We start from the raw sequence: 26,601 nt of genomic DNA, 5'->3' as shown, positions 1-26,601 counted from the left end.
AGAACGGTAGGCTTCAAGAATTGGTTCCTTGATCCATCGAGCCAGGGTGGCCTTAGAAGCCTGCGACCCTTTGCGCTTACCAGCGACAAGGACAAAGAGTGCATCCGAACGGCGCAAGGGCGCCGTGCGGGAAATGTAGATTCTGAGTGCTCTCACCAGATCTAACAAATGTAAATCCTTCTCATACCGATGAACTGCATGAGGACAAAACGAAGGCAAAGAGATATCCTGATTAAGATGAAAAGAGGATACCACCTTCGGGAGAAACTCCTGAATGGGGCGCAGCACTACCTTGTCCTGGTGGAAGACCAGGAAGGGAGTCTTGGATGACAGCGCTGCCAGCTCAGACACTCTCCGAAGAGATGTGATCGCTACCAGAAAAGCCACGTTCTGGGATAGTCTAGAAAGTGAAACCTCCCTCAGAGGCTCGAAGGGCGGCTTCTGGAGGGCATAGTACCCTGTTCAGATCCCATGGATCTAACGGCCGCTTGCACGGGGGAACGATATGGCAAACCCCCTGTAGGAACGTGCGCACCATAGGAAGGCGTGCCAAACGCCTCTTGAAAAAAGACGAATAGCGCCGATACCTGACCTTTAAGGGAGCCGAGCGCCAAACCTTTTTCTAACCCAGATAGCAGGAAAGAAAGAAAGGTAGGCAATGCAAATGGCCAGGGAGACACTCCCTGAGCAGAGCACCAGGATAAGAATATCCTCCACGTTCTGTGGTTCTTAGCGGACGTGGGCTTCCTAGCCTGTCTCATGGTGGCAACGACCCCGTGGAATAATCCTGAAGACGCTAGGATCCAGGACTCAATGGCCACACAGTCAGATTCAGGGCCGCGGAATTCCGATGGAAAAAACGGCCCTTGGGACAGCAAGTCTGGTCGGTCTGGTAGTGCCCACGGTTGGCCGACCGTGAGCTGCCACAGATCCGGATACCACGCCCTCCTCGGCCAGTCTGGGGCGACGAGTATGACGCGGCTGCAATCGGATCTGATCTTGCGTAGCACTCTAGGCAAGGGTGCCAGAGGTGGAAACACATAAGGGAGCCGGAACTGCGACCAATCTTGCGCTAGGGCGTCTGCCGCCAGCGCTCTTTGATCGCGAGACCGTGCCATGAAGGTTGGGACCTTGTTGTTGTGTCGGGGCGCCATTAGGTCGACGTCCGGCCTTCCCCAGCGGCGACAGATTTCTTGAAACACGTCCGGGTGAAGGGACCATTCCCCTGCGTCCATGCCCTGGCGACTGAGGAAGTCTGCTTCCCAGTTTTCTACGCCGGGGATGTGAACTGCGGATATGGTGGAGGCCGTGGCATCCACCCACATCAGAATCCGCCGGACTTCCTGGAAGGCTTGCCGACTGCGTGTCCCCCCTTGGTGATTGATGTATGCCACCGCTGTGGACTTGTCCGATTGAATTCGGATCTGCTTTCTTTCCAGCCACTGCTGGAAGGCTAGTAGGGCAAGATACACTGCTCTGATTACCAGAACATTGATCTGAAGGGTGGACTCCTGCTGAGTCCACGGACCCTGAGCCCTGTGGTGGAGAAAAACGCTCCCCACCCTGACAGACTCGCGTCTGTCGTGACCACCGCCCAAGACGGTGGTAGGAAGGATCTTCCCTGTGATAATGAGGTGGGAAGAAGCCACCATTGCAGAGAGTCCTTGCCGTCTGTGAAAGGGATACTTTCCTGTACAGGGATGTTGACTTCCCGTCTCATTGGCGGAGAATGTCCCATTGAAGTGAACGCAGATGAAACTGCGCAAACGGAACCGCCTCCATTGCCGCCACTATCTTCCCGAGGAAGTGCATGAGGCGTCTTAAGAAGTGCGACTGACCTTTAAGGAGAGTCTGCACCCCAGTCTGTAGTGACCGCTGCTTGTCCAGCGGAAGCTTCACTACCGCTGAGAGGGTATGAAACTCCATGCCAAGATACGTTAGTGATTGGGTCGTGACAGGTTTGACTTTGAGAAGTTGATGATCCACCCGAATGTCTGGAGAGTCTCCAGCGCAACATTCAGGCTGAGTTGGCATGCCTGTTGAGAGGGTGCCTTGACAAGTATATCGTCCAAGTAAGGGATCACAGAGTGTCCCTGTGAGTGCAAGACTGCTACCACTGCCGTCATGACCTTGGCGAACCCCCGTGGGGCTGTCGCCAGCCCGAATGGCAGAGCTACGAACTGAAGCTGGTCGTTTCCTATCACGAAATGTAGAAAAACATTGGTGCTCTGTAGCAATCGGCACGTGGAGATAAGCATCTTAGATGTCTATTGATGCTAGGAAATTTCCTTGAGACATTGAGGCAATGACGGAGCGGAGGGTATCATCCGGAACCGCCTGGCCTCCACGTGCTTGTTGAGCAGTTTTAGGTCCAGAACGGAACGGAAAGAGCCATCCTTGTTTGGCACCACAACCAGATTGGAGGAAAACCGTGTCTTGTTCCTGAAGAGGAACCGGGATTACCACTCCTTCTGCCTGCAGAAGAGCATCTGCTCGGTGGGGATGTGGGGACGTTCTGAAGAATCGAGTCGGAGGACGAGAACAGAACTCTGTCCTGTGCACGTGGGCACACTGTCCCTCACCCACCGGTCTGTGACCTGTGGCAGCTAAATGTCGCCAAAGGCGAGCGAGTCTGCCATCAACCGCGGATGCGGAAAGATGAGAGAGCTGAGAGTCATGAGGAGACCGCCTTGGTAGCGGTTCCTCCGGCTGCCTTCCTTGGGCGTGATTGAGCCCGGCCGGCAGCTGAGCCCCTCTGAGGCTTTTCAGCCCTTTTGGACGAGGACAATTGGGACCTGCCCGAGCCTGGGAAGGACCGAAACCTCGGCTGTCCTTCCAGGACAGCATTAATAGGGTAAGTCGCAATGCAGACATTGCGAGGTTACGGACGCCCCTGCGGCACAGATGTACTTGTGCTCAAGACCAGCTGCACAAGAACAGCTGAAAAGCTTAGGGTGCCCATACGGCTGTGAATGCCGGAGCAACCGACACGCCGATAGCCTCACAGACAGATTTCAACCAGAGTCCATCTGTCTGTCAATGGCATCTGTAAGTGAAGTCCCATCTCCACTGCAACTGTGGCTCTAGCCGCAAGCCTGGAGATTGGAGAATCCACCTTTGGACCCTGGGTCCAACGCCTGACCACGTCAGGGGGAAAGTGATAACGTGTATCCTTAATACGTTTGGAGAAAACGCTTATCTGGTAAGCGTGGTGTTTCTGGACTGCTTCTCTGAAGTCAGCGTGGCCAGAACACTACTCAATATACGTTTGAGTTTGAAATGGGACTTCTCCTACTGTGAAGCTGACTCCTCCGCTGGGGGAGCTGAGGGAGAAAAGATCCAACATTCCATTGATGGACGCTATAGGATCATTCCTTATGGCGTCACCATCCGGTGTATCCGGAGTGAGAGCGGTGTCAGGATCAAAGTCCTGATGAGCTACGTCTACCTCATCATACAGAGAGCCTCCTGGGACCCCCCCGGAGCACCGATTTTTAATCCAAGTGAGGGTGGCCAGGGAGCAATGATCCAGATTGCCCATGGCCTGTCCGGACTGCAAGTCTCTATCCCATTGCAACTCCGTCCCTGTCCTTGGACAGGGTTGAGAGGTGATTCTTTTGGCCACGTCAAGTAGAGACCCCGGCTGACCAAGTGCTACAGGGGAGCATTGCACCCAATGGGGAGCAGTGCCGTGGAACAGTATCACATGCAGCAAAAACAGCATCGAAAGCCTGTGTTGCTTATATGCTGCTGCCGACTTATAGAGCCAAGAATGGCGACCGTACAGTGCAATGTATATCATACAAGCATAAAGTACAAATGAACACTGCAGCACATGCAATACAAGCAGCATAGAAAGCCTGCTTTTCTGCTGCTGTAGACTAGCCATCTAGGGGAATAGAGCCCAGAATAGCGACCATACAGTGCAATGTATAGCATACAAGCATAAGTACAAATGAACACTGCAACCCCTGCAATACAAGCAGCATAGAAAAAAACCTGTGCCTCAGCACCCTTGCTTTTCTGCTGCTGTAGTCTAGCCATTCTATGGCGAATATAGCCAAGACTAGTGACCGTACAGTGCAGTGTACAGCATACAAGCATAAATACACCTGAACACTTCAGTACGTGCAATACAAGCAGCATAGAAAGCCTGTGCCGTAGCACCCATGCTTTCCTGCTGCTGATGTGTCGCCATCTAAGAGGGCATATAGCCCGAAATAGCGACCTATGCAGTGTACTTAAATACAAATAGACAAAACTGCGGTATTTAGTGTCAGCACCCCAGGTGCCGCTTACCGCCCGCCTATAAGCGGGTGTGTGGTCGCCCCATTCCTGTTGGTTGCCCAGAGTCCGTTCTCCCAGCTCGGGCTGCAGGAATGGCTGCCGGCGTCCTTCCCCAGCTCGTGTGAGTAGGGGCGGGCCGTGGGCGTGCCCCGAGTCAGAGCGGGAAACCTGGCGTCCCACAGTGTCTAGTGAGAGGGCTGGAGCATGTAAATAAGGCTCCAGCCCTCGGCGCTGCTGAGTGTACAGCGTCTCTCCCCTACCCTGATTGACAGGGTGGGGGCGGGAACGAAGCTGAGTTAGGCCGCAAAAGCCGGGGACTGGATTTATGAGCGCCGCCGCCGTAAAAGCGCGGTCGGCGCTAAGTCCCCGGCGCACTACAAGTCCCAGCCGCGCCGCCGCTCACGGAGCGTCCGGCGCGGTAGTTCCCAATAAATAAAGTCACTCAGCTAGGCTGCAGTGACTGTAACCCTTTACTGTCCCCGGCGCACTAGCACACCCAGCAAGTCTGGAGTGTGCTGTGCCTGTGTGTACGGGGACACAGAGTACCTGAATGGTGCAGGGCCATGTCCCTGAACGGCACTCCCGCTCCACATCCAGCAGGTTCAATGGGTCTGTGGATGGAGCCCGGCCTCAGGGCTTGGTGGCCGGTAAGATCCCACTTCCTCAGAGCCCCTCAGGGGGATGGGGAAGGAAAACAGCATGTGGGCTCCAGCCGCCGTACCAGCAATAGGTACCTCAACCTTACAAACCACCAGTGGGGTGAGAAGGGAGCATGCTGGGGGCCCCATATGGGCCCTCTTTTCTTCCATCCGATATAGTCAGCAGCTACTGCTGACTAAACAGTGGAGCTATGCGTGGATGTCTGACCTCCTTCGCACAAAGCCGAAAACTGGTGAGCCAGTGATCCCACTGGGGGTGTATAGCCAGAAGGGGAGGGGCCTTACACTTTTGAGTGTAATTGCTTTGTGTGGCCTCCGGAGGCAGTGCTATACACCCAATCGTCTGGGTCTCCCAATAGAGCGCCGAAGAAAGATCTGGATAAGATGTCAGAATGGGCAGATGCTTGGCAAATGAGATTTAATGTTGATAAATGTAAAGTAATGCACCTAGGACGGAGTAATCCTATAACTGCATATACATTAAATGGAAGTAAACTCGGGACTACAGAACAGGAGAAGGACTTGGGTATTCTCATTACAAATAAGCTGAGCAGCAGCACTCAATGTCAAGCAGCAGCTGCAAAAGCAAACAAGATTCTAGGGTGTATAAAAAGAGATTAGATCCCGTGATCCCAACGTATTGTTACCCCTCTATAAATCACTTGTAAGGCCACATCTGGAATATGGGATCCAGTTTTGGGCTCCACATTTTAAAAAGGACATTCAGAAGTTAGAGTCAGTTCAAAGGCAGGCAACTAGACTTTTACAAGGAATGGAAGGCCTCCCATATGATGACAGGTTGAAAAAGTTAGATATGTTTAGCTTAGAAAAAAAAAGACGTCTCAGAGGAGATCTCATTTATATGTATAAATACATGTGTGGTTAATATAAAGGACTGGCACATGACTTATTTCTTCCAAAAACAGTACTAAAGGCCAGGGGGAATACACTGCGAATGGAAGAAAAGCGATTCCGACAGCTAAATAGGAAAGGGTTCTTTACAGTTCGAGCAGTCAGACTGTGGCATGCCCTACCACAAGAGGTAGTAATGGCAGATACTATAACCGCTTTCAAAAAAAAGGGCTGGATGATTTCCTCAGTACACACAACATTGTTGGTTATAAAATGACTTAGTGACTAAATGTAGAACTGGTGGAGGAAGGTTGAACTAGATGGACCTAGGTCTTTTTTCAACCTAACTAACTATATAACTATGTAACACGTCCAGAGATTTTTTCTAAAATAGAATGAAATTTTAAATCAAACATGACGTTAGATAGACATCCAAAGCAGATTAAAAAAAATGTCTTATGCGTTTCAAGCCAGTGGCTCTTAATCAGCATCATGCTAAATAGATCTAATTATTCCGTAGCCTGAGTTATATGGCCCATCTGGGCTTTTAGATAGGCACTAAGGGCCAAAAAATAACCTATTTAGTGCATCATTGTCGAGTTTCAGGGGAATTATTTTTCCTTGCTGCAAAACTCCTGCCTGCTTTTAACAGTGTCTGCTTGGTCAATTCTTCTAACCCTTGCCCAACATGGGACATTCCTGAGCCTTGCAGGACAATGTACACTTCCAGAATCAATGCCTCACATCGACCTCCCAAAGAAAGTACAAATTTGTATGCATCCTTAAGTGTTTAAAAAATAATAAAAATACCGTAAATAAATTTAAAGTGTGTAAGTGTGGTAAGGCTTTATTAATATGTAGCAATGTGGTATAATGGTCTACTGGCATCTGTTTAGTTACTTTATCAGGGTTTTAATATCATTGTCCGATATTTCTAATTCTTACATTGTCCCACATTGCTACCATATTATGCCCATGTCATCTTACTATCCATATAGGTTTCACCATTTATATTTGTGGCACAGCTAGTACCGGATATGTTGTTTATTATTCCCACTGTTTGGTGATTGTGAAAATTACTGCACACTGTCAAGTTTCATGCCAAATTACCTATGGTGGTTTAAAGTTTACATTGGCATTTGTGCATTGTGTGACTATCAGTTATTTCCATGTGCCACATACTCCTTTCTACATTTTATACTGCTGTGTATTCCATGTAATTTTTCTTGTAATAAAGATTGATTCAAATGCGATTGGATTTATTTCCGGGTAGTTTTATAGGTATTAACAATCCAACTGTGCGACAAAGTCACAGCATCCCGTCACAGAATGCACACTGGCTTTAGGCAGAGACTTAGCGGTGACGCTCAGTTTTTCTGCAGTCACAGCTGGAGGTTCGCATGGTGCCCCACCTCTGATCACAGTTAAACTCAGGTTGAACTCTGACCTTAGGTCAGTTGAACAGTGTACAGACCTGCATCACCTAGAAGAATACCACAGCTTTTTTTTGCCAAGATACACATATATGGTGCTAAAATGTATTCAAATTCCTGCAACAAGTCTGTATCTTCTGAGAGCGAGAGAATAAAATTAAAAAAAAAAAAAAAAAAAAAAAAAAAAAAGTAGTTTTCTTCCAGGAGAAGGCCTGATTGAACTCTGACCTTCACCTCAGGTGATTTCAATGTCAAATTTACCTGTGGCAGGTGGGTACCATGGGAACCACCGTGACCATAGATAACAGGTGCAGCTCAGTCTCTGCCTGAAGCTACAATGTGCTGTCCTGTTCTGTGTCCACACAGTTACTTCTGTATGTTGCAGAGCAGGGATCGTTGTGGGACCTTGTGTGAATTACGGTACATTGGAACTGGGTGTGGTTAATAAATTTAAGAAAGTGTGTTTGTATTTTGTGTCAAACAAATTTTTTGCTACACAGCCGAATGCTGCCACCCTATGCTTTATCTGCACTGGGTATCACTATGGGGGAGGGGGGGGGAAGCGCAGGAACTGTATACCAATTTTTTTTTTTTTACACTATAAAATATGCAGACCAGACAGCATGTGCGATTCCAACAAAATCAGATGCTGTCACACAGGGTGGGGGTACTGACTGCAATCAATCACAGATGCCAGGACTGATGGCGGGGATGGGAAGCAATGAATATGTAGATGTGTTAATTATTGGACCTGGAGGTAGTGCTACAGCCACGTGGAAAACTTGGCGAGTAAAATGCTCCTGCCTCCCCCCCGCCTCTTTATTTTTTTCTATCTTTATTATCAGGGTAGCTGAATCCAAACAGTTACACAAAGTTCCCTGAGGACTAAGTTCGGGTTAGTGCATGGATACTAGATGTCCGGTATATACCGCAAACTTTAACCCCTTCAGCCCCCGGGCACTTTCAGTTTTCGTTTTTTGCTCCCCTTCTTCCGAGAGGCGTAACTTTTTTATTTTTCCATCAATCTTGCCATATGAGGGCTTGTTTTTTGCAGGACGAGTTGTACTTTTAAATGAAACCATAAGTTTTACCATATAGTGTACTGGAAAACGGCAAAAAAATTCCAAGTGCGGAAAAATTGCAAAAAAAGTGGGATTGTACAATAGTTTTTGGGATATTTTATTCACCGTGTTCACTATATGGTAAAACTGATGTGTGGGTATGATGCCTCAGGTCGGTGCGAGTTTATAGACACCAAACATGTATAGGTTTACTTGTATCTAAGGGGTTAAAAAAAATTCACAAGCTTGTCTGAAAAACGTGGCACACGTTTTGCGCCATTTTCCAAAACCCGTAGCGTTCTCATTTTTCAGGATCTGAGGCTCAGTGATTGCTTATTTTTTGCGTCTCGACCTGACGTTCTTAACGGTATCATTTTTGCGCAGATGCTACGTTTTGATCGCCTGTTATTGCATTTTGCGCAAAATTTGCGGCGACCAAAAAAACTTAATTTTGGCGTTTGGAATTTTTTTCCCGCTACGCCGTTTACTGATCAGATTCATTGATTTTATATTTTGATAGATCGGGCATTTCTGAACGTGGCGATACCAAATGTGTGTATTTTTTATTTTTTTAACCCTTTAATTTTCAATGGGGTGAAAGGGGGGTGATTTGAACTTTTAGGTTTTTTTATTTTTTTTTAATTTTTTAAAACTTTTTTTTTATTTTACTAGTCCCCCTAGGGGGCTATTGCGATCAGCAATCCGATCGCTCTGCACTATCTGCAGATCTCATCTACAGAGCTGAGAACTGCAGATTTGCTGCTTCACTTTCAATGCCGGCTGTATTCCGACATTGAGAGGAAGTGACTCATGTTAGCCACAGGCGTCATCACATGATCCTGTGCTACCATGGCAACCGACGAAAGTCACGTGATCATGTCACGTGACTTCCGGCGGGGTAAGTCACTGTCATGGCGGCGCCCATATACATATCGCTGCCAAGACTTTGGCAGCGAAATGTAAGGTGTTAATGGCCGCGGGTGGAAGCGATTCCACCCGCGGCTAGCAGGCACACATATCAGCTGTTGATAACAGCTGATATGTGCGCGTCTCGCCGCCGCCGACCGGCGGCAGGGGGCGGGGCTTACCGGCACACGATCCATGACGTATCTAGTACGTCATGGGTCGTTAAGGGGTTAAGGATGGGCGACCCCCGAACTGTAATTGTGACCTATGCAATTAAGGCCGGTTTCACATTTGCTTTGTTTTGACTGAAATAGAATCCAGCACAGATTCAGTACAGTTTATATTTACAGTGGAAGCGTGACACCATGTGGGTTGTGTGCTTCATACACCACCACATGTAGTTCACATGGTGTCGCGCTTCCACTATAAATATATGAACTGTACTGCGTGTGTGCTGGATTCAGTTTCAGCCAAAACGACGCAAATGTGAAACTGGCCTTAATTCTCCTTTGTTTATACAAAAGGCCTCATCTTTATACTGCATTACAGTCTGAGGAAGGCATTTGTTCACTGCAAAAACTTGTAGTCCTGTTTATGGATCTTGAATAATTGTTTCGCAATACTGTGGATTATGGTGGGGCCTAAAAGGAGACCGTAACAAGCAGACCCAGAGGTCATGACAGCCATTGGCAACCCACAATTGCATTGTATAGGAATTGGGAAAGACATTACTCCACCTGCTGCTGTGGTTGCCATTGACTTCGCATTAAAGTGTTCCACAGCAAGGTCCTGCACCCACCTAGCCACATCAGATACTGCAGGAGCTCCCCTGGTGGTGGTCAAATGAGCTCTTGTGGCCACAAGATAATCATGAAATACCCGCTAGTCATACTGCAGGAACACTTTTCCAGTTACAATGTGCATGTATGTCAAATGTCAGGAAGGGTTAAACATTTGTCATTTTTTGCATAATTCTGGTAACAACCCTTTAAGTTATTTGTAACTCAAAATTTGCACCCAAGTCAAATCACACCATTACAAAAAGAAAAAATTAAACTTTTATTAACATTCAAAAAGACTGTTAGAAACATATACAATATTAACACTTTACATTCTCATTTACATAATTTCTCTTTTTTCACATATACACAGTGGTCACTTTGTCCCCAAAGAACTGGATGAAGATATCCGGATGGCTTTTATAGAACTGACCCAACAGCCGTTTCTTCTCTTTGGGGGAAAGTTGTGTGTTCTCATAGATTGTTTTAAGTAAAGTCCAAAGCTCAGTCCGTGTCGTTTGCTGTGTCATTCTATCAAACTCACTTTTATCTACTCTCTCGCAAAAACTGTGACCTGGGATATAAAGATGGCACGTTTTATTGATTATAAACAGATATAGGAAAACTTTACAGTAATTATCAGTTCTATGTACCAACAGCATAGGATTTCAGTTAAAGTGCAACTAATCCTTCAAAGGGAATCTCACCAGGTTTTTTGACACCTAATCTGAGAGCAGCTAATGCAGGGGCAGAGATCCTAATCCCAGCGATGTCACTTACTGGGTGACAGTGTAGTTTTAATAAAATCACGTTTTAATTAGCAGGAGATTACAGGACTGCTTAGCATGCTGCCAAGTAGTCAGGCAAATTCCTGAGCTGTGTATAACTGCTAGATCGGCAGAGAAAACATTGATTTTAATCAAATTGACAGCAATTGCTCAGTAAGTGACACCTTACTGGAATCAGGGTTTCTGCCCCTACATTATTCTCCTCTCAGTGGTCTAACAAACCTGGTGAGATTCCCTTTAAGGCTGGTTTCAGACGTCCGTGTGTGTTTGCACACGGACAGTGACTTTTCATGACCCCGCACGCACACACGCAGGCATCTCCGGCAGCACGGATGTCACACGGATTGCACATTGATGTGATCCGTGTGACATCAGTGGAAAACATAACGGAGAAAATATGGGTCTTAATAAAAAGATTTTCTATATTTACCTCTCTCCAGCGATGCTGTCTCCGGCTCTGCTGCCTCCCGTACATTATCGCCGCCGCTCATTATACTCACTGAATATTCAGTGCCCTGTGGAGCTGGAAGCGGGGGGACAGCATCGCTGGGTGATTATACAGCAGAGTGAGTGAGTGTGTGTATACATGCATGTGCACTATGTGTGTATGTGCTCGGTGTGTCTGATATGTATGTATACATGTGTATATGTGCTGTGTGTTTGTGTTTGTGAACCTAGAAGCCGGAACATTGTGGGGACAGCATCGGGGACTCTCAGTTCCCAATGAACTCTGATGAACCCGTGAAGCTGTAGCGCGGGTGTCAACAGGATGTCAGTTCATTGGGAACTCCGATGACCTCCTGGATGTCACTGTGCTTTGTAAATACTTACCTGTCCCCACGGTGCTGTACCCACAATGCTCCAGCTTCGAGTGCGGTGAATAAATCGATGAATATAATGAGCGGTGGTCATGAGCGGGAGGCAGCAGAGCCGAAGACAGCAGGTAAATCTGGAAAATCTTTTTATTTCACAGTCCCGTGTTTTCTCCGGTACCTGTCACACGCATGCAAACACGGATGTTACATGTGTGCCACAAGTGAGACACGTATGCACACGTGTGACCATAACCATGCGTGTGACTGGTACCTAATTAAACACAGACGTCTGAAACCGGCCTAAGGGTGGTTGTCCGGTTTAGAAAAATGTACCTACTTTATTTTTTTTAAAAATACCTTGTGAAATTTGAGTTGGGGTCCTGTGAAGCCAGTCTTCAGAATGGCCTATACACAGTGTCTGGCTCTACAATAGCCGACATCTGTGCACTACCAACAGCTCATTAAAAAAGGAAACTTGTCGGGTCCCCTGGACTCCCAGCACTTATGTCTACCTATCTAAATTCCTTGCCTACCAGTCCCTTTATTACACTAAAAACAATTTTTGGCAACCAAGTTGCCCTGTGGGCATAATATGATTTACAAGAGGTGGCATAATCGCCAGTGCCAGTAAATCATGTTATCACGCCCACATTTTCCTGACTAGCCTGGGAAATTAGTAGGGTTCTTTTGCATAGACTTTTGAAACACCTTCCAAACCTCCTGTTGATTGCTCGTTTGGTCCAAAACGTACGTACGTGTGTGCGTGTACGTGTGTGCGTGTACGTGTGTGCGTGTACGTGTGTGCGTGTACGTGTGTGCGTGTGTGCGTACGTGTGTGCGTACGTGTGTGCGTACGTGTGTGCGTACGTGTGTGCGTACGTGTGTGCGTACGTGTGTACGTACGTACGTGTACGTACGTACGTGTACGTACGTGTGTGTACGTGTGTACATGTGTGTACGTGTGTGTACGTACGTGTGTACGTGTACGTGTGTGTACGTGTGTACGTGTGTGTACGTGTATGTACGTGTACGTACGTGTACGTGTGTGTACGTGTGCGTACGTGTGTGTGTACGTGTGCGTGTACGTGTGCGTACGTGTGTGTGTGTCGACTGAAGACTACGCAGATTGTGACTCCATGCAAGCCACGTGTCCAACCATTGAAACGGCACAGGCGGAGTGTATAGGCTTTATTATTTTACCTGGGGAAATGTGGAACTAGAAGGGCTTGTCCTAGTAGCGGACATACCTTTTGATAACCCATATACACCAGGCAGAACCAACAACACTCACTGAATAATCTGTAATACATCACTACACATTAATGCAATTGTTCTCTGCAGGGAGAATCTTGATTACACATACTTTTACTTTGAGAAACTTTCAGCAACCTTGAAAATATTTTTCTTGTTCATTTGTGATAACAGCCTTTTTACACTGCAAGATTACTGCAAACAAGTGTTCCTTGAGCATTCCTTCATGAAAATTTCTCATTGTAAGTACACCTTAAGGAAAACCCATCAGTTGAAGGAAAAAAAAAAAAAAAACCAAAACCTGCAGATAAGAGGTTATATTTGTGTTCTGAAGTTACCCAGTACCCACACAGAGCCATGCTGCCAGGAGGACATGTGTTTTTCCTCCCAGCAGCCTGAGGCTTTCAGTCATTAGGGTGGACCTGGCTATAACCATGACCAACCAGTGCTGACAGCTGGCTCTAATGCAGTTTCTGCACTGCATCTTGATGACTGAAAGCCCAAGGATGCCAGGAGGAATACAGTGAATTTCATCCCAGCAGTTGAAGTTTCAGAACACTTACCCTGCAAATTAACCCCATATGAGCAGGTTAATAGACTTTACCTGAAAAGAACACAAAACCTTATAATTTCCAAGAAAAAAAAACCAAAAAAAAAACAAACACTACTTGTGACAAAAACCTAAATTAAGTGTTTCATTTGAAGATTATCACTTCCTTTAAAGTGATGCTTGGGTGCATTTATTAATATACCTGTGTCTTTGTCAGGGTCTCCTCCTTGTTGTATGGCTGCAAGTTTATCACTGACCATCTTGTGCAATGATCCAGGAATCTAGGATGGAGGAGAAAAAAATAAAATAAATAGGGACCAAAATGATGTAATGCTTCCATAAGTGCTCCATACTGGACATAACATTAACACTTCCATATCACACATTGCAGAAAATTACAAGACACCATATTGGCAGCACTTTCTATTGCCTATAGTGCAATTCTTCATGGGTATGATATCCGTAAATAGAAGTTATAAATCCAAGCCCAACAAAATAAAAATGTGGCAAATCAATGTTCATATTGCATTTTATCCTCATATTAGGTCATATTAGGGGGATCAATTGGGGCTTGTGTCTGAAACCCTTGAAAATGTGATTCAGGAGTATGCACTGATGGGGCCATTGACTAATAATGCACAGTCTGAGGGCTCCATCAACATCATTTTCACATGTACCTGCTCATTTGAGGCTGGCTCTAAGTCATTCAACCACATCTTGAATCCACCCCAAAATATACAGATACAGCTGAAAATTGATACTGGTAATTAGATTTTCCAGAGCCATGACAGCACCCAGGAGAGATGGGCCACCCACCCTGAAGGACAGGAAACCTACAGCTTTGAAGGGTGGAACCTCTATACACTTCAGCAGTTTACAGAGCATGAGAGGACTCAGTTTTGGTTAGTATGACAGTACATATACAGGCATGATCAAAAGTGTTGGCACCCTTTAAATTGTTCCAGAAGTTGTATCAATTCTCCCAGAATATTACAATAACACAAGTTTGGTTATACACCCATTTCCTTTGTGTATTGGAACAAAACAAAAAAAAAAAAAATTCTATATATATCCACCCTCCATTCTGGTTTCTTTTTTTCTGGGTCCCTCCTTCCAGTTCCAGCTTGCCCTGTTCAGGTCTTTGGACTGCCTATTTCTCTAGCCAGGATTAAATACTCTTCTGAAATCTGGGAGGTTCACCCTTTGAAATCCTTTCCTGGAATCTGATGCCTTCAGCATCTCCTCTAGGCCCTCTCCGAAGAGCTCCACTTCGCACGGGATCCCACAGAGTTTCAACTTGGAATGGAAGCCTCCCCTCCAGTTCTTCAACCATAAGACCCTCCTGGCAGAATTTGAAGGAACAAGTCCAACCAGTGAGCCTCAGGGTCCGTCGACGCATCAGCCAGAAAATCCACCGCTTTAATAACTGGGAGACTTGACAGTAGCTGGCATCTTCGGCACTTGCCCTTTATCTGCATCTCCAGCTGACCCAGCCACATGCTCAGTGATCTAGCAGTGCACGTTCCTGCAATGTTTGATTTGCAAGCCACTGCTCCTGATTCCCAGGCTCTTGTCAGGAAACTCTGCGCTTTCCTGTCTAAGGGGTCTTTCAGTAATCCCGCATCGAACGGGAGAGCCGTATCCCTGGATACCTTGGAGACTCTGGCATCTATTTTTGGAATTTTGTCCCGAACCTGAATTGAACGGGTATTTTTCATTTCTTTTGGAATGAAGGCCTTTTTATCCAGTCTCTTCAATTCATGCTTGATTAAAGGCGTAATGTTCTTGTGGACTGGGAAACATTTGTGTTTATGTGCCTCCAGCCCACAAAACAATATGTCTTGAACGGATCTGGGCTCTCTGATGTCTTCAATTCTCATAGTAGCCCTCACCGCCTTTACTAGCCTTCCTGTACCTGCTATTGGGAAGCACAGCTGCACTCCCTCAATATCTGAGGATGAGGAATGGTCTGAGTAAAACCTATCAATCTCCCAGTCTACCTCATCTTCTGGGCTGGAGTCTCCCTGAAGATGTGCCTGGCAACCTCCCTTAAAGAAAGAGTTCTTTACTTCATCTTTAATTAGGGACTTCAAACTCTATGAAGGGATGGGGACTTATGACAGGGATGTCAATGCAGGCCTGACAACCTTTTACTATAGGTAGCGGACAGCTTAGTCCTGCAAAGGACACATTCTCCATATTTTGTCTTGGACAGTGATTTACAAGGCTTGTCTTAGACAAAATAGAACAGACATACAGACAAATCAGTGACAAATACATCAGGGAACCCCCTGGACTCCCCCCCCACCGAGAAGCCAGAATACCGGGGCCAGTGGTGCAGTCTCTTCAGGCTGCTCCATATTGGCAAAGCACCATTCCTCCTGCAGCAATTTTGAATTTCAAGCGGCTTCCCACCCCTGTGAAGTCATCGGAAGTGCTTAACTTCCAGTCAGAGTCACTGACAGCGCGCCTGACCTAAGCAGCTGCTGCCCACTCTGGCCCTCAGGTTCCCAGGAGGCACTAACCCTGAACTCTGCTGTGCTCACCTTTCCAGGTGTTGCCAGGGGCCTGCGTGGGGAAATGCATTGATGCTGAACAGAGATTGCCATTAGGTAAATCTTTCTCCCAGAAGTGCTGGGTGCTGTAGGCTTCACCCCCCGAAGGACAGGAAACCACTGAAGCGTATAGAGATGTTCCACCCTTAAAAGCTGTAGACTTCCTGTCCGTCGAGGTGGGTGGACGTGGACATTGAGAAGGCAAAAAATAATAATGCAGACAGTTGCTGCAAGCTCCATCACAGTCAATGGCCCCACCAGCACTTCCTTTTGAATCCAGTTTTCAAGGGCTGCAGCCAAGTCTCAACTAAGCTGCTGACATGAGCAACAACACAATGTTAAACTGGTCCAATGCTCCACCCAATACCATACAAACCTCATTGGCAAAGTGTTGTATGGTCTACAAGAATGTATTACCACCACATTCAGATCTGTAGGTAATGAAATAAAAACAAAAAAACAAAGTGTGGGTGGCTTCTCACGAGAGTTTCTCGCAGTAGTGCAATGTGAGAAAATCTCGCATTGGAATCGGACACGTTAGTGAATGATTCAGCTCTCATTCGCGATTTTTTTCAGTCCAAATCGGACTGAGAAAAAAAAAAAGTATTACATTTTTTATTTGTTTTATGATGGGTGTGACTACATGGACTCAAGAGTGCCTAGCATGGGTTAACGGTCTTAAAATTCAGCCAGACATTAAGACCGTTTATAGATGGGGGATAATCCCTCATTGTTCTACAAGTCTCTTGGGAGTTTAGTATTGAAGTTTTTGTTGACTCATGTAATTGTTTTGGCCACTGAAGGCCAGACACACAAATCAATTATGCAAACTTCCCATTATATTACTAAGTGAATTGCTAGATGTGATGTAACTTACCTGTCTCCCCCTTGTCTCTGGATATTTGAATATAGCTTGAAATTCATCCAAGAGAAGCAATCTTGTACAACCAATCCGATAAGGGCACAGTATATCCTAAGGGAAGGCTATGGCTATAAAAGGAGACTTCTTAGAGTCACCAGGGTTGATTGATGTTGCATGATCCAGTCTAAGCTCTTAGGAGCTGGCTAGGGGGATCAGAACCAGGATGCCTTGAGGACTCTGTCCAGGGACTTTGGCTCCGACTAGAGGATCACTTGGCTACATGGCTTTAGTCTAGGGACTCAGATTCCGATTGGAGACCATAACCGCAGTCTAGGGATTTAGACTCCGGCTGCCAGGATTATATCATCATACCAGAGACTACTTAAGGAAGAAACCCAGGTTGGGACAATTTGGTCACCTGGCTACAGACTTTGCTGTGCTCTGTAAGCTTCCTACGCTTGCCACTATTCTTTTCTCGGAGTAGCTGGCCCTGGAAACCCCGATGCACGAACAATCTAATCCCTGGTGAGCCAGCGGAAGGGTGAGACTCTGTTGCCTGTTACATTTGTGTGTTTTGCTGGTTATATGCCACTAATTGTTTGGGGATCCAATAAAGTCTTAATATTGTGATTCCCTCATCCTGTGTTGTCTGAGTAGTGTTCCGCCCACGGTTAAAGAGGTCAGGCGTTCAGTTGGGATGAGCCCTGGGCCATGTTGTCTTTCTGAAAGGTGGCCGGATCAGCGGACAAGAGCACCCACTGACCCCTGTGTCACCACAATAGGTGAAAAAAAAAAAAAAAACAAAAAAAAAAACCCACACACTTTAGATACCTTAAATACATCCTTATGATGATCCAAGAGGAAGAGAACCAGAAGATCACACTTTCCTTTGGACAGATTTTTGTTATTTACGACGGCTTTAGAGAATTTCCTTTTCACAGTCATTCGGTTATCGCTCTACAATTTAAATAAAAGCAGAGTCGTTATGAAGGAACCAATCCCCCTGCAGGGACAACATTTGGAAAATGCATTACTAACATATTTCAGTGACCAAGCAAGTGTGCAATGTAAAAACGTTAGATGACCTGTCACTTCACAGCGTTCTCCCACATTCCAGACAGTCTTCAAACACCATTTATTAGTTCTCAAACTGCTTACAGGCGGCCCAAGAAACTTGTCTGACACTAAACACTACATAGGAACAAGAGCCTCAACAAGATCTGAATTAGGGAGATTGACACTCAATTCCCAGTATAGCTGCCCATGGAGGGTTGTCTGCCAGGGCCTGCTCTGCCATTCAGTGTTTATGTTTGACATACAGTGAGGGTTTGAATACTAGAGACAGGTTAGGACCGTCCCGATGAGTACACCTTGTCACAGTGGGTATACACACACACACACACACACACACACACACACACACACACACACACACACACACACACACACACACACACACACACACACACACACACACACACACACACACACACACAACCAGCTGATATTAACACACTATTACCATTTACTTGCTGTAGGGTATATGCCCATTTTGTTATTTTTCCCTTTGGTTTTGTCTGTGGTATTGTATCCAGCACCATCTTTCAAACCCAGAAGCAGCCCGGTGGTTAGACTACCTCCTCGCCCAGACCACCACTTCTGGCTAATCCATACCACATCTCCCTCCTGCTACCCTGAAATCTCTTCAAAATACATTCACCCCACAGGGCCATAGATCTCCTCTCCGAGGAACAGGAAAACCACACCAAGGCGTCCAAAGAGGTACCGCATTTTTATTATGAAGGTTTCTGTTCCGGAAGCAGATTCTGTATTCAGTGCCATCATGGTGAAGGGTAAAAGTTGCTGTATAATTGTTAATCATTTGCTCTTCAGGGATGGTTAAGTGGGTGGTCCCATCAGTGATTGACAGTCACAGTATATACAATTGTACAAGGAAAGCTGTCAGTCACTGATCGGACCACCACTGAAGCAAAAATCCAGAAAGATTAGGAATAAATGATTAATAGGTTATACAGTATCTTCACACAAAACTATCAATCTGCTCCACCCCCTCTGCTCTATAATATGGCGCCTACATATAATTATGCATTATACAGATTTTAGTTTTTTTTTCTCCATACCATTTTAGGTCTTTGGTTGCAGCTCATCACTATTCTGGAGGTCTGCTCTGACCAATTAGCAAAGGCAGCTGCTGAAAAGCGGCTACAGATGGCACTGAACAAGTCCCATCACTGGGAACAGCCCTGCTGCAGTATAACCATTACTTAATGTCCTATACTGATTAACCTAAGGTGGTCCAGTAGTAGACAACCCTTTAAAAAAAAAAATAAAAAAAAAAAATATGGGTAAACCAATAATTTGGACGTGCTCCCACTTGTGCCAGCAAGAATGTAATTTTTTATTCCAACCTCCAGATCCACCAAGTCAGATTTAAGAGGAAAAAAAAAAAAAACACAGACCCATGTCAAATTTGTAACATTATCCTGAACAAATCAAAAAGAAACATTTATACAGGAGGAGTCCAAAAATGTTAAAATATTTTTATTTTGTTATCTATACAATACTGTCCAAAATTCTGTGCCTATTCACTTGCTAAACATTCAATATGGAGGGGTATTCCCATAGAAGATATTTCTGCCTTATCACAAGCTACCATGCAGGATAGCTGTGGGTGCCATTGATGGTTAAACGTCTAAGATGGGGAGGCATTGGGATTCAGACAGCGGTGCAACGACTGCTAGAGGCAAATAAGATCAGATCACAGCACATAGATCAGACATGCACCCCATTCCCCATACTCCCAGTTTACCTCTTCATGGAGTCTGAGCTCTGAAGGTTCTGCCGCAACGGCCATGAAATAAAGGAGGCGGCGGAATTCTTCACGATTTTGGGAGTCTAAGAGCTTCAAGCACAACTGTGTGGCTTCCAATGCTGGTTCAGTCTTACCATTCACTACAAATACATAGAATAATGCATATTACTATACTTGGTGAAGTCATTATAGAATAAGTCATAAGCAGTGAATACAGTGTACACAATATTCTGATTAATACATGTTAAGACCTTTTGGCTTTATTGTATTACAGTTGTCACAAGACCATACTAGTTATTCCATAAACCCCCAAACTGAAGGTCTACATTTTAACTACTTCCAGACATCCCTTAGACTAAATGTCCCTGCAGTCCACACTTCACTCCACACTTAGCTTTTAAAAGGTCAATACAGAATAAGCAGTTTACAGGAGATTGTATACCTGTGAGGCTGTCAGACACAGCCAGACTCCCCACAGGGGATGTACATGGTTTAATTAAAGGCTAAAATAAAACCCCAAAATGGGCCTGATCAGGTGTATGGGAAAATAGCCTGGTCCTGAACTAGTTAACTATAGGCCAAAATGGTTTTGTCCATTAGTACTAGTCTGCAGTTTGAGGGCTGATTGTAGTAAGAAGGGCAGCTCAATGGAGAGCACCGTTGTCTTAGCGATGTGGCATCCTGAAATTGTTTAACTAATGTCAAAAACACCTGGTGCTTGCATGTTCTCATGTATCCGATATGGTATGGGATTTGCCAAATACTCCCATACTATAGAGTTTTTTTATGCAGTTACCTCCACTGTATACACTGCTTTAAGCAAAAAAGGTTTATTTATCTTCCCTGTAGGGGTGAGGGATGTACTAATGGCAGGTAATTCTGCAGGACTGCATATGTGACGCCCTGGACTAGCCAGGTAGTCACATACAGAACACCACACACCCCCCCACCCTGGACAGTTACATTAGACAAAAACCCTTGTTGCCTCCCTCCAGGGTCTGATGTCCACACCAGGTGGGGCGGAGCCAGGCGGTTGGCCCCGCCAACCGAGGGGTTCACAGGCCTGAAGGCGGGAAAAAACAGGAGATTGAGTTAGGAGGAGAAAGAGGAGCTGAGACTCTGCGTGTGCCTGGGTAGTGGCCCAGGCACTGACAGCAAGGTTGGCAGACGGTGGTGGCCGTCTGCAGGAGTTCGTGGAACTCCGCAGAGCCGAAAGGACCAAGGCTGGGCGGTGGCCCACCGGTACCGGACCGGTACCGGACCGGGGAACGGAGTGAAGCCAAGCACACAGGCAGGGCCATCGGACCCCAACCAGGCTTGGAGCCGCCGTTAATAGTCAAATCCGAATGTGACAGGAACCCCCGGGGTTCCCTAACAACTAAGTCACGATTGAAGGCAACCGCTCACACCGCGAGGATATACAGCCACCGCCAAGGCTAGAGATCCAAGGGTCAGCGCCTGCGGGCAAAATGGGCTCCTCCGGTATCCATACACCGGGGAGCGGACTACCGTTGGGAAGCCATTGGAGTCAACGGAGTACACAAAAGGTGCAGGGAGAGACAGCCACCATCACCTGTCCGGGGAGAGACACTGCAGCCGGCTGCGGGACCAGTCCATCCAGCCGTTTGGTTTACCGGAGACTTTGTGCATTTACTGCTGAGTGAGTACACCAGTGCCATCCGGCACCGCGGCGCTCTGCCCCTGCAACCCTGCACCTCACCGACCCTGCCTTCTTTCCCACCACCGGGCCCACCAACCCCTACCCACGGAGGGGGAAAACAACATCCCAGCTGCTCCCTACCATCACTCCTGGGATCCCCGTTACCAGCAGCAGTGGTGCCCATCTTCACCACAACCCGTGGGTGGCATCACGGACTTAATCCCCAAACAAACCACCCCCTTTTCACTCACGGGCGAGGAGTGCCGCTCGAGTCCCAAGATCCAGCCCACCGCTCGAGCCACCGAACAGCAGCAGCGCCGGACCCGAGCGTTAGCGAGCGCAGCGCCCCGCCGCCCGCGACAACTTGGCGTCACGAACAGGATCGAGCCGATCTACTTACCAGTAGAAGTGTGCCTTGTGGCATCCGGCCGAAAATTTTGAACTGCCGCCATCTTTGGCGCCAATATTTCCCGCTCGAGCATCTTCCTCGAGCAGGAAAGGCGCAAAATCGAAGCCCCGCTTCCAAAGCGGAAGTGCCAAAGAGAACCAAGGGGGGACGGGAAAAAGATGTCTGCGCCTGACGGAGCAGTTGGAGGAGCGGCGGTCGCAACCGCAGCGGCACCCGTAGATGGAAACGGGGTAGCCCATGCTCCGGTCGCAAGAGCGGGGGAGGTCGCGGGTCCAGCGGTCGCCCCGGTAATGCCGTTCTCCCTGCCCTATGTGCCTGGTGCTACCTGGCGGCCGCAGTACGATGGGAAACCTGCTGCTTTGCAGGTGTTCCGGAAAAAGATTAGCCCGGTCCTCGATTTATATCCCTTGACTGACAGATAACGGGCAGCGGTAGTGCTAGGGCAGCTAACCGGCGCGGCTGAGCAGGAGACGGAGACCTTGAGAAGCTCCAGATCGCTTTTGAGACCCGCACGGAAGCAGAATTGCGGATGCAGTTTTATCAGTGCAGACAGCGGCCTGCTGATACTATAAGAGACTATGCCCTGCGCCTGCGAACAGCCCTCCGTACGCTGAAGCGGGTGGGACACCATTAATGATGCGGACAGCAATAAGATGCCAGTGGAGCAATTCTTGCAAAGGCTGGGGTCTGCGGAAGACAGCAAGCAATTACGACTGTGGGCCCTGGAACACCCTAATCTGGACTTTGCAGTATTAAAGGAGCGGGCCATCAAGGCCCTGCAGGCCCCAATACCAGAGGCTCCTGAGGCGGCCCCATGGCCGGCTGAAACTGCTCCCATCATGGTGGCACCTCCTCCCCCGGCTTTCCCGGCCCCTGCGGCGCCCGTCGGGATGATGGAAGAGCTGGCCGCCCAGATCCGCCACATGGATGGAGACCTAACCAAGATCCTCGCCGCACTCCAGCTTCCGACGAGAGTCAAGCCCCCAGGGAGGATCCAGCTCGCCAACAGCCCAGAGGACGTCCCCTGGATGCAGCGGAGAAGGACCAATGACTCGCGGTATGGGCCCCCTATTTGTTACAGGTGCAGCAAGCCTGGCCATTACTCTAGGCGGTGTCCGTTAAACGAGCAACCCCTGGGGCCAAGGGCCAATCTTCAGGAGTAGACACCAGTGGCCCCCCTGACTGGCGAGACCAGTACGTTGGAGCTCGTCCCATCATCCCTCTGGCAGTGGACGGCATCCCGCTCATGGCCCTATTGGACACAGGATCACAGGTAACCACTATACCATATACATTGTACCAGCAGTATTGGGGTGCCGACGAACTTGCCCCCCCGATAGCCTGACCCTTGTCGCGGCCAATGGACTCCCTCTGATCCAGGCAGGATACAAACAAGTGACCCGGACCGTGGGACGTGCGGAGTTAAAGCACCAAGGGATGATTGTGGTGCTGAATGAACCCAGTGACCATAACCCAAAAGTAGTCCTAGGGACCAATGTGATGGAGCATTGTATGAGTGAGGTGCTGAGTGTTGCAGCAGTTGGCCGCCACCGCAGGAGGAGGTCGACAGGGCCGTGCATCGTGAAATCCGGGCCCTCCTATACCGGCAACAAGTGAATTCGACGGGTGGAGAGATTGGTGGAGTAAGTGATTGATGTGGCCCCCTTGGTAGTGCCACCCTGAAGAGAGATGATGATTTGGTGTAGGGCCGCAGTAGGCCCCCAGGGGCGCAACTACCCGGCGATTGTGGAACCCACGCCTTCTGAACACTGGCCCACAGTGATAGCGGCCACAGGGGTGGTTGACGTCAAAAAAAAGGGAGAGTGCCTATGAGAGTGCTGAATTGTGGAGGAGGTTAGGCTCCCCCGTTACGCTACCCTTGTCAAGCTGCTTACCCTACACCCTCACACCATCAATGAAGCCACCCCTCCTGTCTCTACACCTCCTGCCAGTCACCACATACCCCACCGAACAGTTAGCGGAGTGGTGCCAGGAACTGCATGTAGGCACTGAAGCTACACCCACACATCACAAAGAAGGGGTATACAGGTTTTCAGCAAACACATTAGATTTCGGGAGGATTAAAGGGGTCCAACACCACATCCCCACAGGCATGCATCCACCCATCAAAGAGGTATCGGCCCATCCCGCCAGCACACTATCAATGCGCCAAGGACATGTTGAGGAACATGAAGGAGGCAGAGGTGATTCGGGATAGTTGTAGTCCCTGGGCAGCCCCATTGGTGCTGGTGAAGGATGGCACCATGAGAATGTGTGTGGATTACCGGAAGATCAACCAGATAACGCATAAAGATGCCTATCCTCTCCCCCGTATCGAAGAGTCACTGGCTGCACTGAGAACTGCTAACTTCTTCTCTACCCTTGACCTGACCAGCGGATATTGGCAGGTGGCGGTCGCACCGGAGGACCGCAAAAAAAAAAAAAAACCAAAAAAACAAAAAACTGCGTTTGCCACTCCCATGGGGCTCTGAGAGTTCAACAGTATGCCGTTTGGGCTGTGTAATGCCCCTGGAACCTTTTAACGGCTCATGGAGTGCTGTCTGGGGCATCTCAATTTTGAAACTGTCTTGCTGTATCTAGATGATGTGATCGTATATTCACAGACACACGAGGCCCACCTGGAGCACCTGGCTGAAGTGTTCGCGTCCCTTGCTAAGTATGGGATGAAACTGAAGCCCTCCAAGTGTCATCTACTGAAGCCTAAGGTACAGTACCTCGGACACGTGGTGGGTGAGGAAGGTGTCGCCCCAGATCCCGAGAAGATCACGGCTATCCAGGACTGGCCGAGGCCGACCACAGTGAGAGGTGAGACAGTTCCTGGGCCTGGTGGGCTACTATCGCCGCTTCATCAAGGGGTACTTGAAGATGGCTGCCCCCATGCAAGACCTCCTCGTGGGACAGACCAAGAGTGGCAGAAGCCCTGGACCCCCCCGTTTGTGTGGGAGGAGAAGCACGAGGAGTCTTTCCGCAAGCTAAAGACTGCCTTGACAGGAGAAGAAATCCTGGCATACCCCGACTACAACCTCCCGTTCGTCCTCTACACTGATGCCAGTAATGTGGGCTTAGGGGCGGTCCTGTCCCAGGTCCAGGACGGGAGAGAAAAGGTGATCGCCTACGCCAGCAGAAAACTCCGGCCCACAGTAAGGAACCCCGAAAATTACAGCTCCTTTAAGCTTGAGTTCCTGGCTTTAGTGTGGGCAATCACCGAGAGGTTCCGACATTACCTCGCAGCAGCAAAATTCACTGCCTACACGGACAAAAATCCATTGACCCATCTGGACACGGCCAAACTGGGTGCTTTGGAACAACGGTGGGTGGCCAGGCTGTCTAATTAGGATTTCACCATCAAATACAGAGCCGGCCGCAAGAACACCAACGCGGACGCGTTATCCCGGATGCCTCACCTGCCGGATGGGGGGGGGGGGGATTGGAAGACGATGACCTTGAAGAAATTGAGTTGCCCGCGTTCCATCAACCACCGGTTGAAAAACTATATCAAACAACAACAGGCGAACCTGGATCCGCAACCCAGTCAGGGATGGCAAGACGCCCAAGACCAAGCGCCTGCCGTCCAACTGGTCAAGACCATGATTGAGCAGGGCTCCTCCGGGATGGATCCTGCAGCTCTGAGGCCCAGTGGCTGTGGAAAGAACAGGCCCGGCTGTACCTGCATGACGGGAAGGGAAGCTGTACCGAGGACTGATCAACCCGAAGACTCACGAGAAGGTTCGTCAGCTGGTGGTCCCTCAGACCAGCGTGCCCAAGGTCCTACGGGCATATCACGATGGCGTCGGGCATATCACGATGGCGTCGGGCATATCACGATGGCGTCGGGCATTTCGGCTGGAAGAAGCTGGAGATGTTGCTGAGAGAGCAGTTCTATTTGAGTGGGATGCGAGAATCTGTGGAGGCTTGGTGCCGAGAGTGCGGCCCCTGTACGCGGAGAAGGAAGGATGAAGTCAGCCAAAGAGCTCCACTACAGCCGATCGTTACCCATAAACCAAAGGAGCTGGTTGCTTTAGACCACGTCAAGCTCGCACCCAGCCAGAATGGATATACCTATGCCCTGACCATCGTGGACCACTACTCCAGATTCATGGTGGTTGTTCCAGTCAAAGATTTGACCGGCCGTACTGCAGCTAGGGCGTTCCAGGCCTACTTCTGTCGACCGCACAGATACCCGGAGAGGGTGCTTACGGACCAGGGTTCAGCCTTTGAAGCAGAAGTGTTTCAAGAGTTCTGCCAATTGTACGGTTGTAAGAAGATCAGGACCACACCATACCATGCCCAGACTAATGGGATGTGCGAAAAGATTAACCATCTGGTCCTGGACCTCCTCAAGGTGATACCGTTGGAAGAGCGGAGCCTGTGGCCAGAAAAACTGACCGACCTGGTCAACATGTACAACAACATCCCCAGTAGTTCTACCAAATGCACCCCGGCGTATCTGATGAGAGCCTGACCGGGCTGGCTGCCGGTGGACCTAGAATTGGACTTTGAAACTCCAGAAGCCCTTCCTTCGACGGCCGGCTGTGACACCCGGCGACAAATACAGTACCAACAGGTCCAGGAGTATGTGGAGAAGAATCTCGGTCGGAGCCGAGAGAAACAAGCACAACGCTTCAACAAACGAGCGTCAACCTCCCCCTTTGAGCCAGGGGATGTAGTGCCAAAACGAAAAAGAGCCCATAAGCTTGATGACCAGTGGGAGAAAACCCCGTATGTCATACAGCCCACTGAATGGGTGAATGAGAAGGCCTACCAGATTAGTCGTGACCAGGGGAAGACTTCGGCCACGGTTTCCAGGGACCACCTGAAGAGGTGTCCACCTCCATTGAGGATGGCGGCCGAAGCCCTGGCCCCTGGCCCAACCGGGGAGA

General features: G+C 48.3%; 1 protein-coding gene across 2 annotated transcripts in view; it reads right to left on the bottom strand.

The window, feature by feature from the left end:
- Positions 1-10,244: 10,244 nt before the first annotated feature.
- The window catches only part of DEPDC7 (DEP domain containing 7), a 51,931-nt gene continuing 35,574 nt past the window's right edge, over positions 10,245-26,601 (bottom strand). For both annotated transcript variants that reach the window (XM_075326614.1, XM_075326615.1), the window contains exons 6-9: positions 19,629-19,771; positions 17,630-17,755; positions 13,584-13,662; positions 10,245-10,551 (exon numbers count right to left, since the gene is read on the bottom strand). In XM_075326614.1, coding sequence (XP_075182729.1) covers positions 10,337-10,551; positions 13,584-13,662; positions 17,630-17,755; positions 19,629-19,771 — 563 coding nt within the window. In that variant the 3' untranslated portion in view covers positions 10,245-10,336. The remainder of the gene's footprint in view (positions 10,552-13,583; positions 13,663-17,629; positions 17,756-19,628; positions 19,772-26,601) is intronic.

This window comes from Anomaloglossus baeobatrachus, chromosome 10 (assembly GCF_048569485.1).
Source record: "Anomaloglossus baeobatrachus isolate aAnoBae1 chromosome 10, aAnoBae1.hap1, whole genome shotgun sequence".
NCBI lineage: Eukaryota > Metazoa > Chordata > Amphibia > Anura > Aromobatidae > Anomaloglossus > Anomaloglossus baeobatrachus.
Note: the sequence above shows the minus strand (reverse complement) of the source record. Positions and strands in the feature narration are given on the sequence as shown.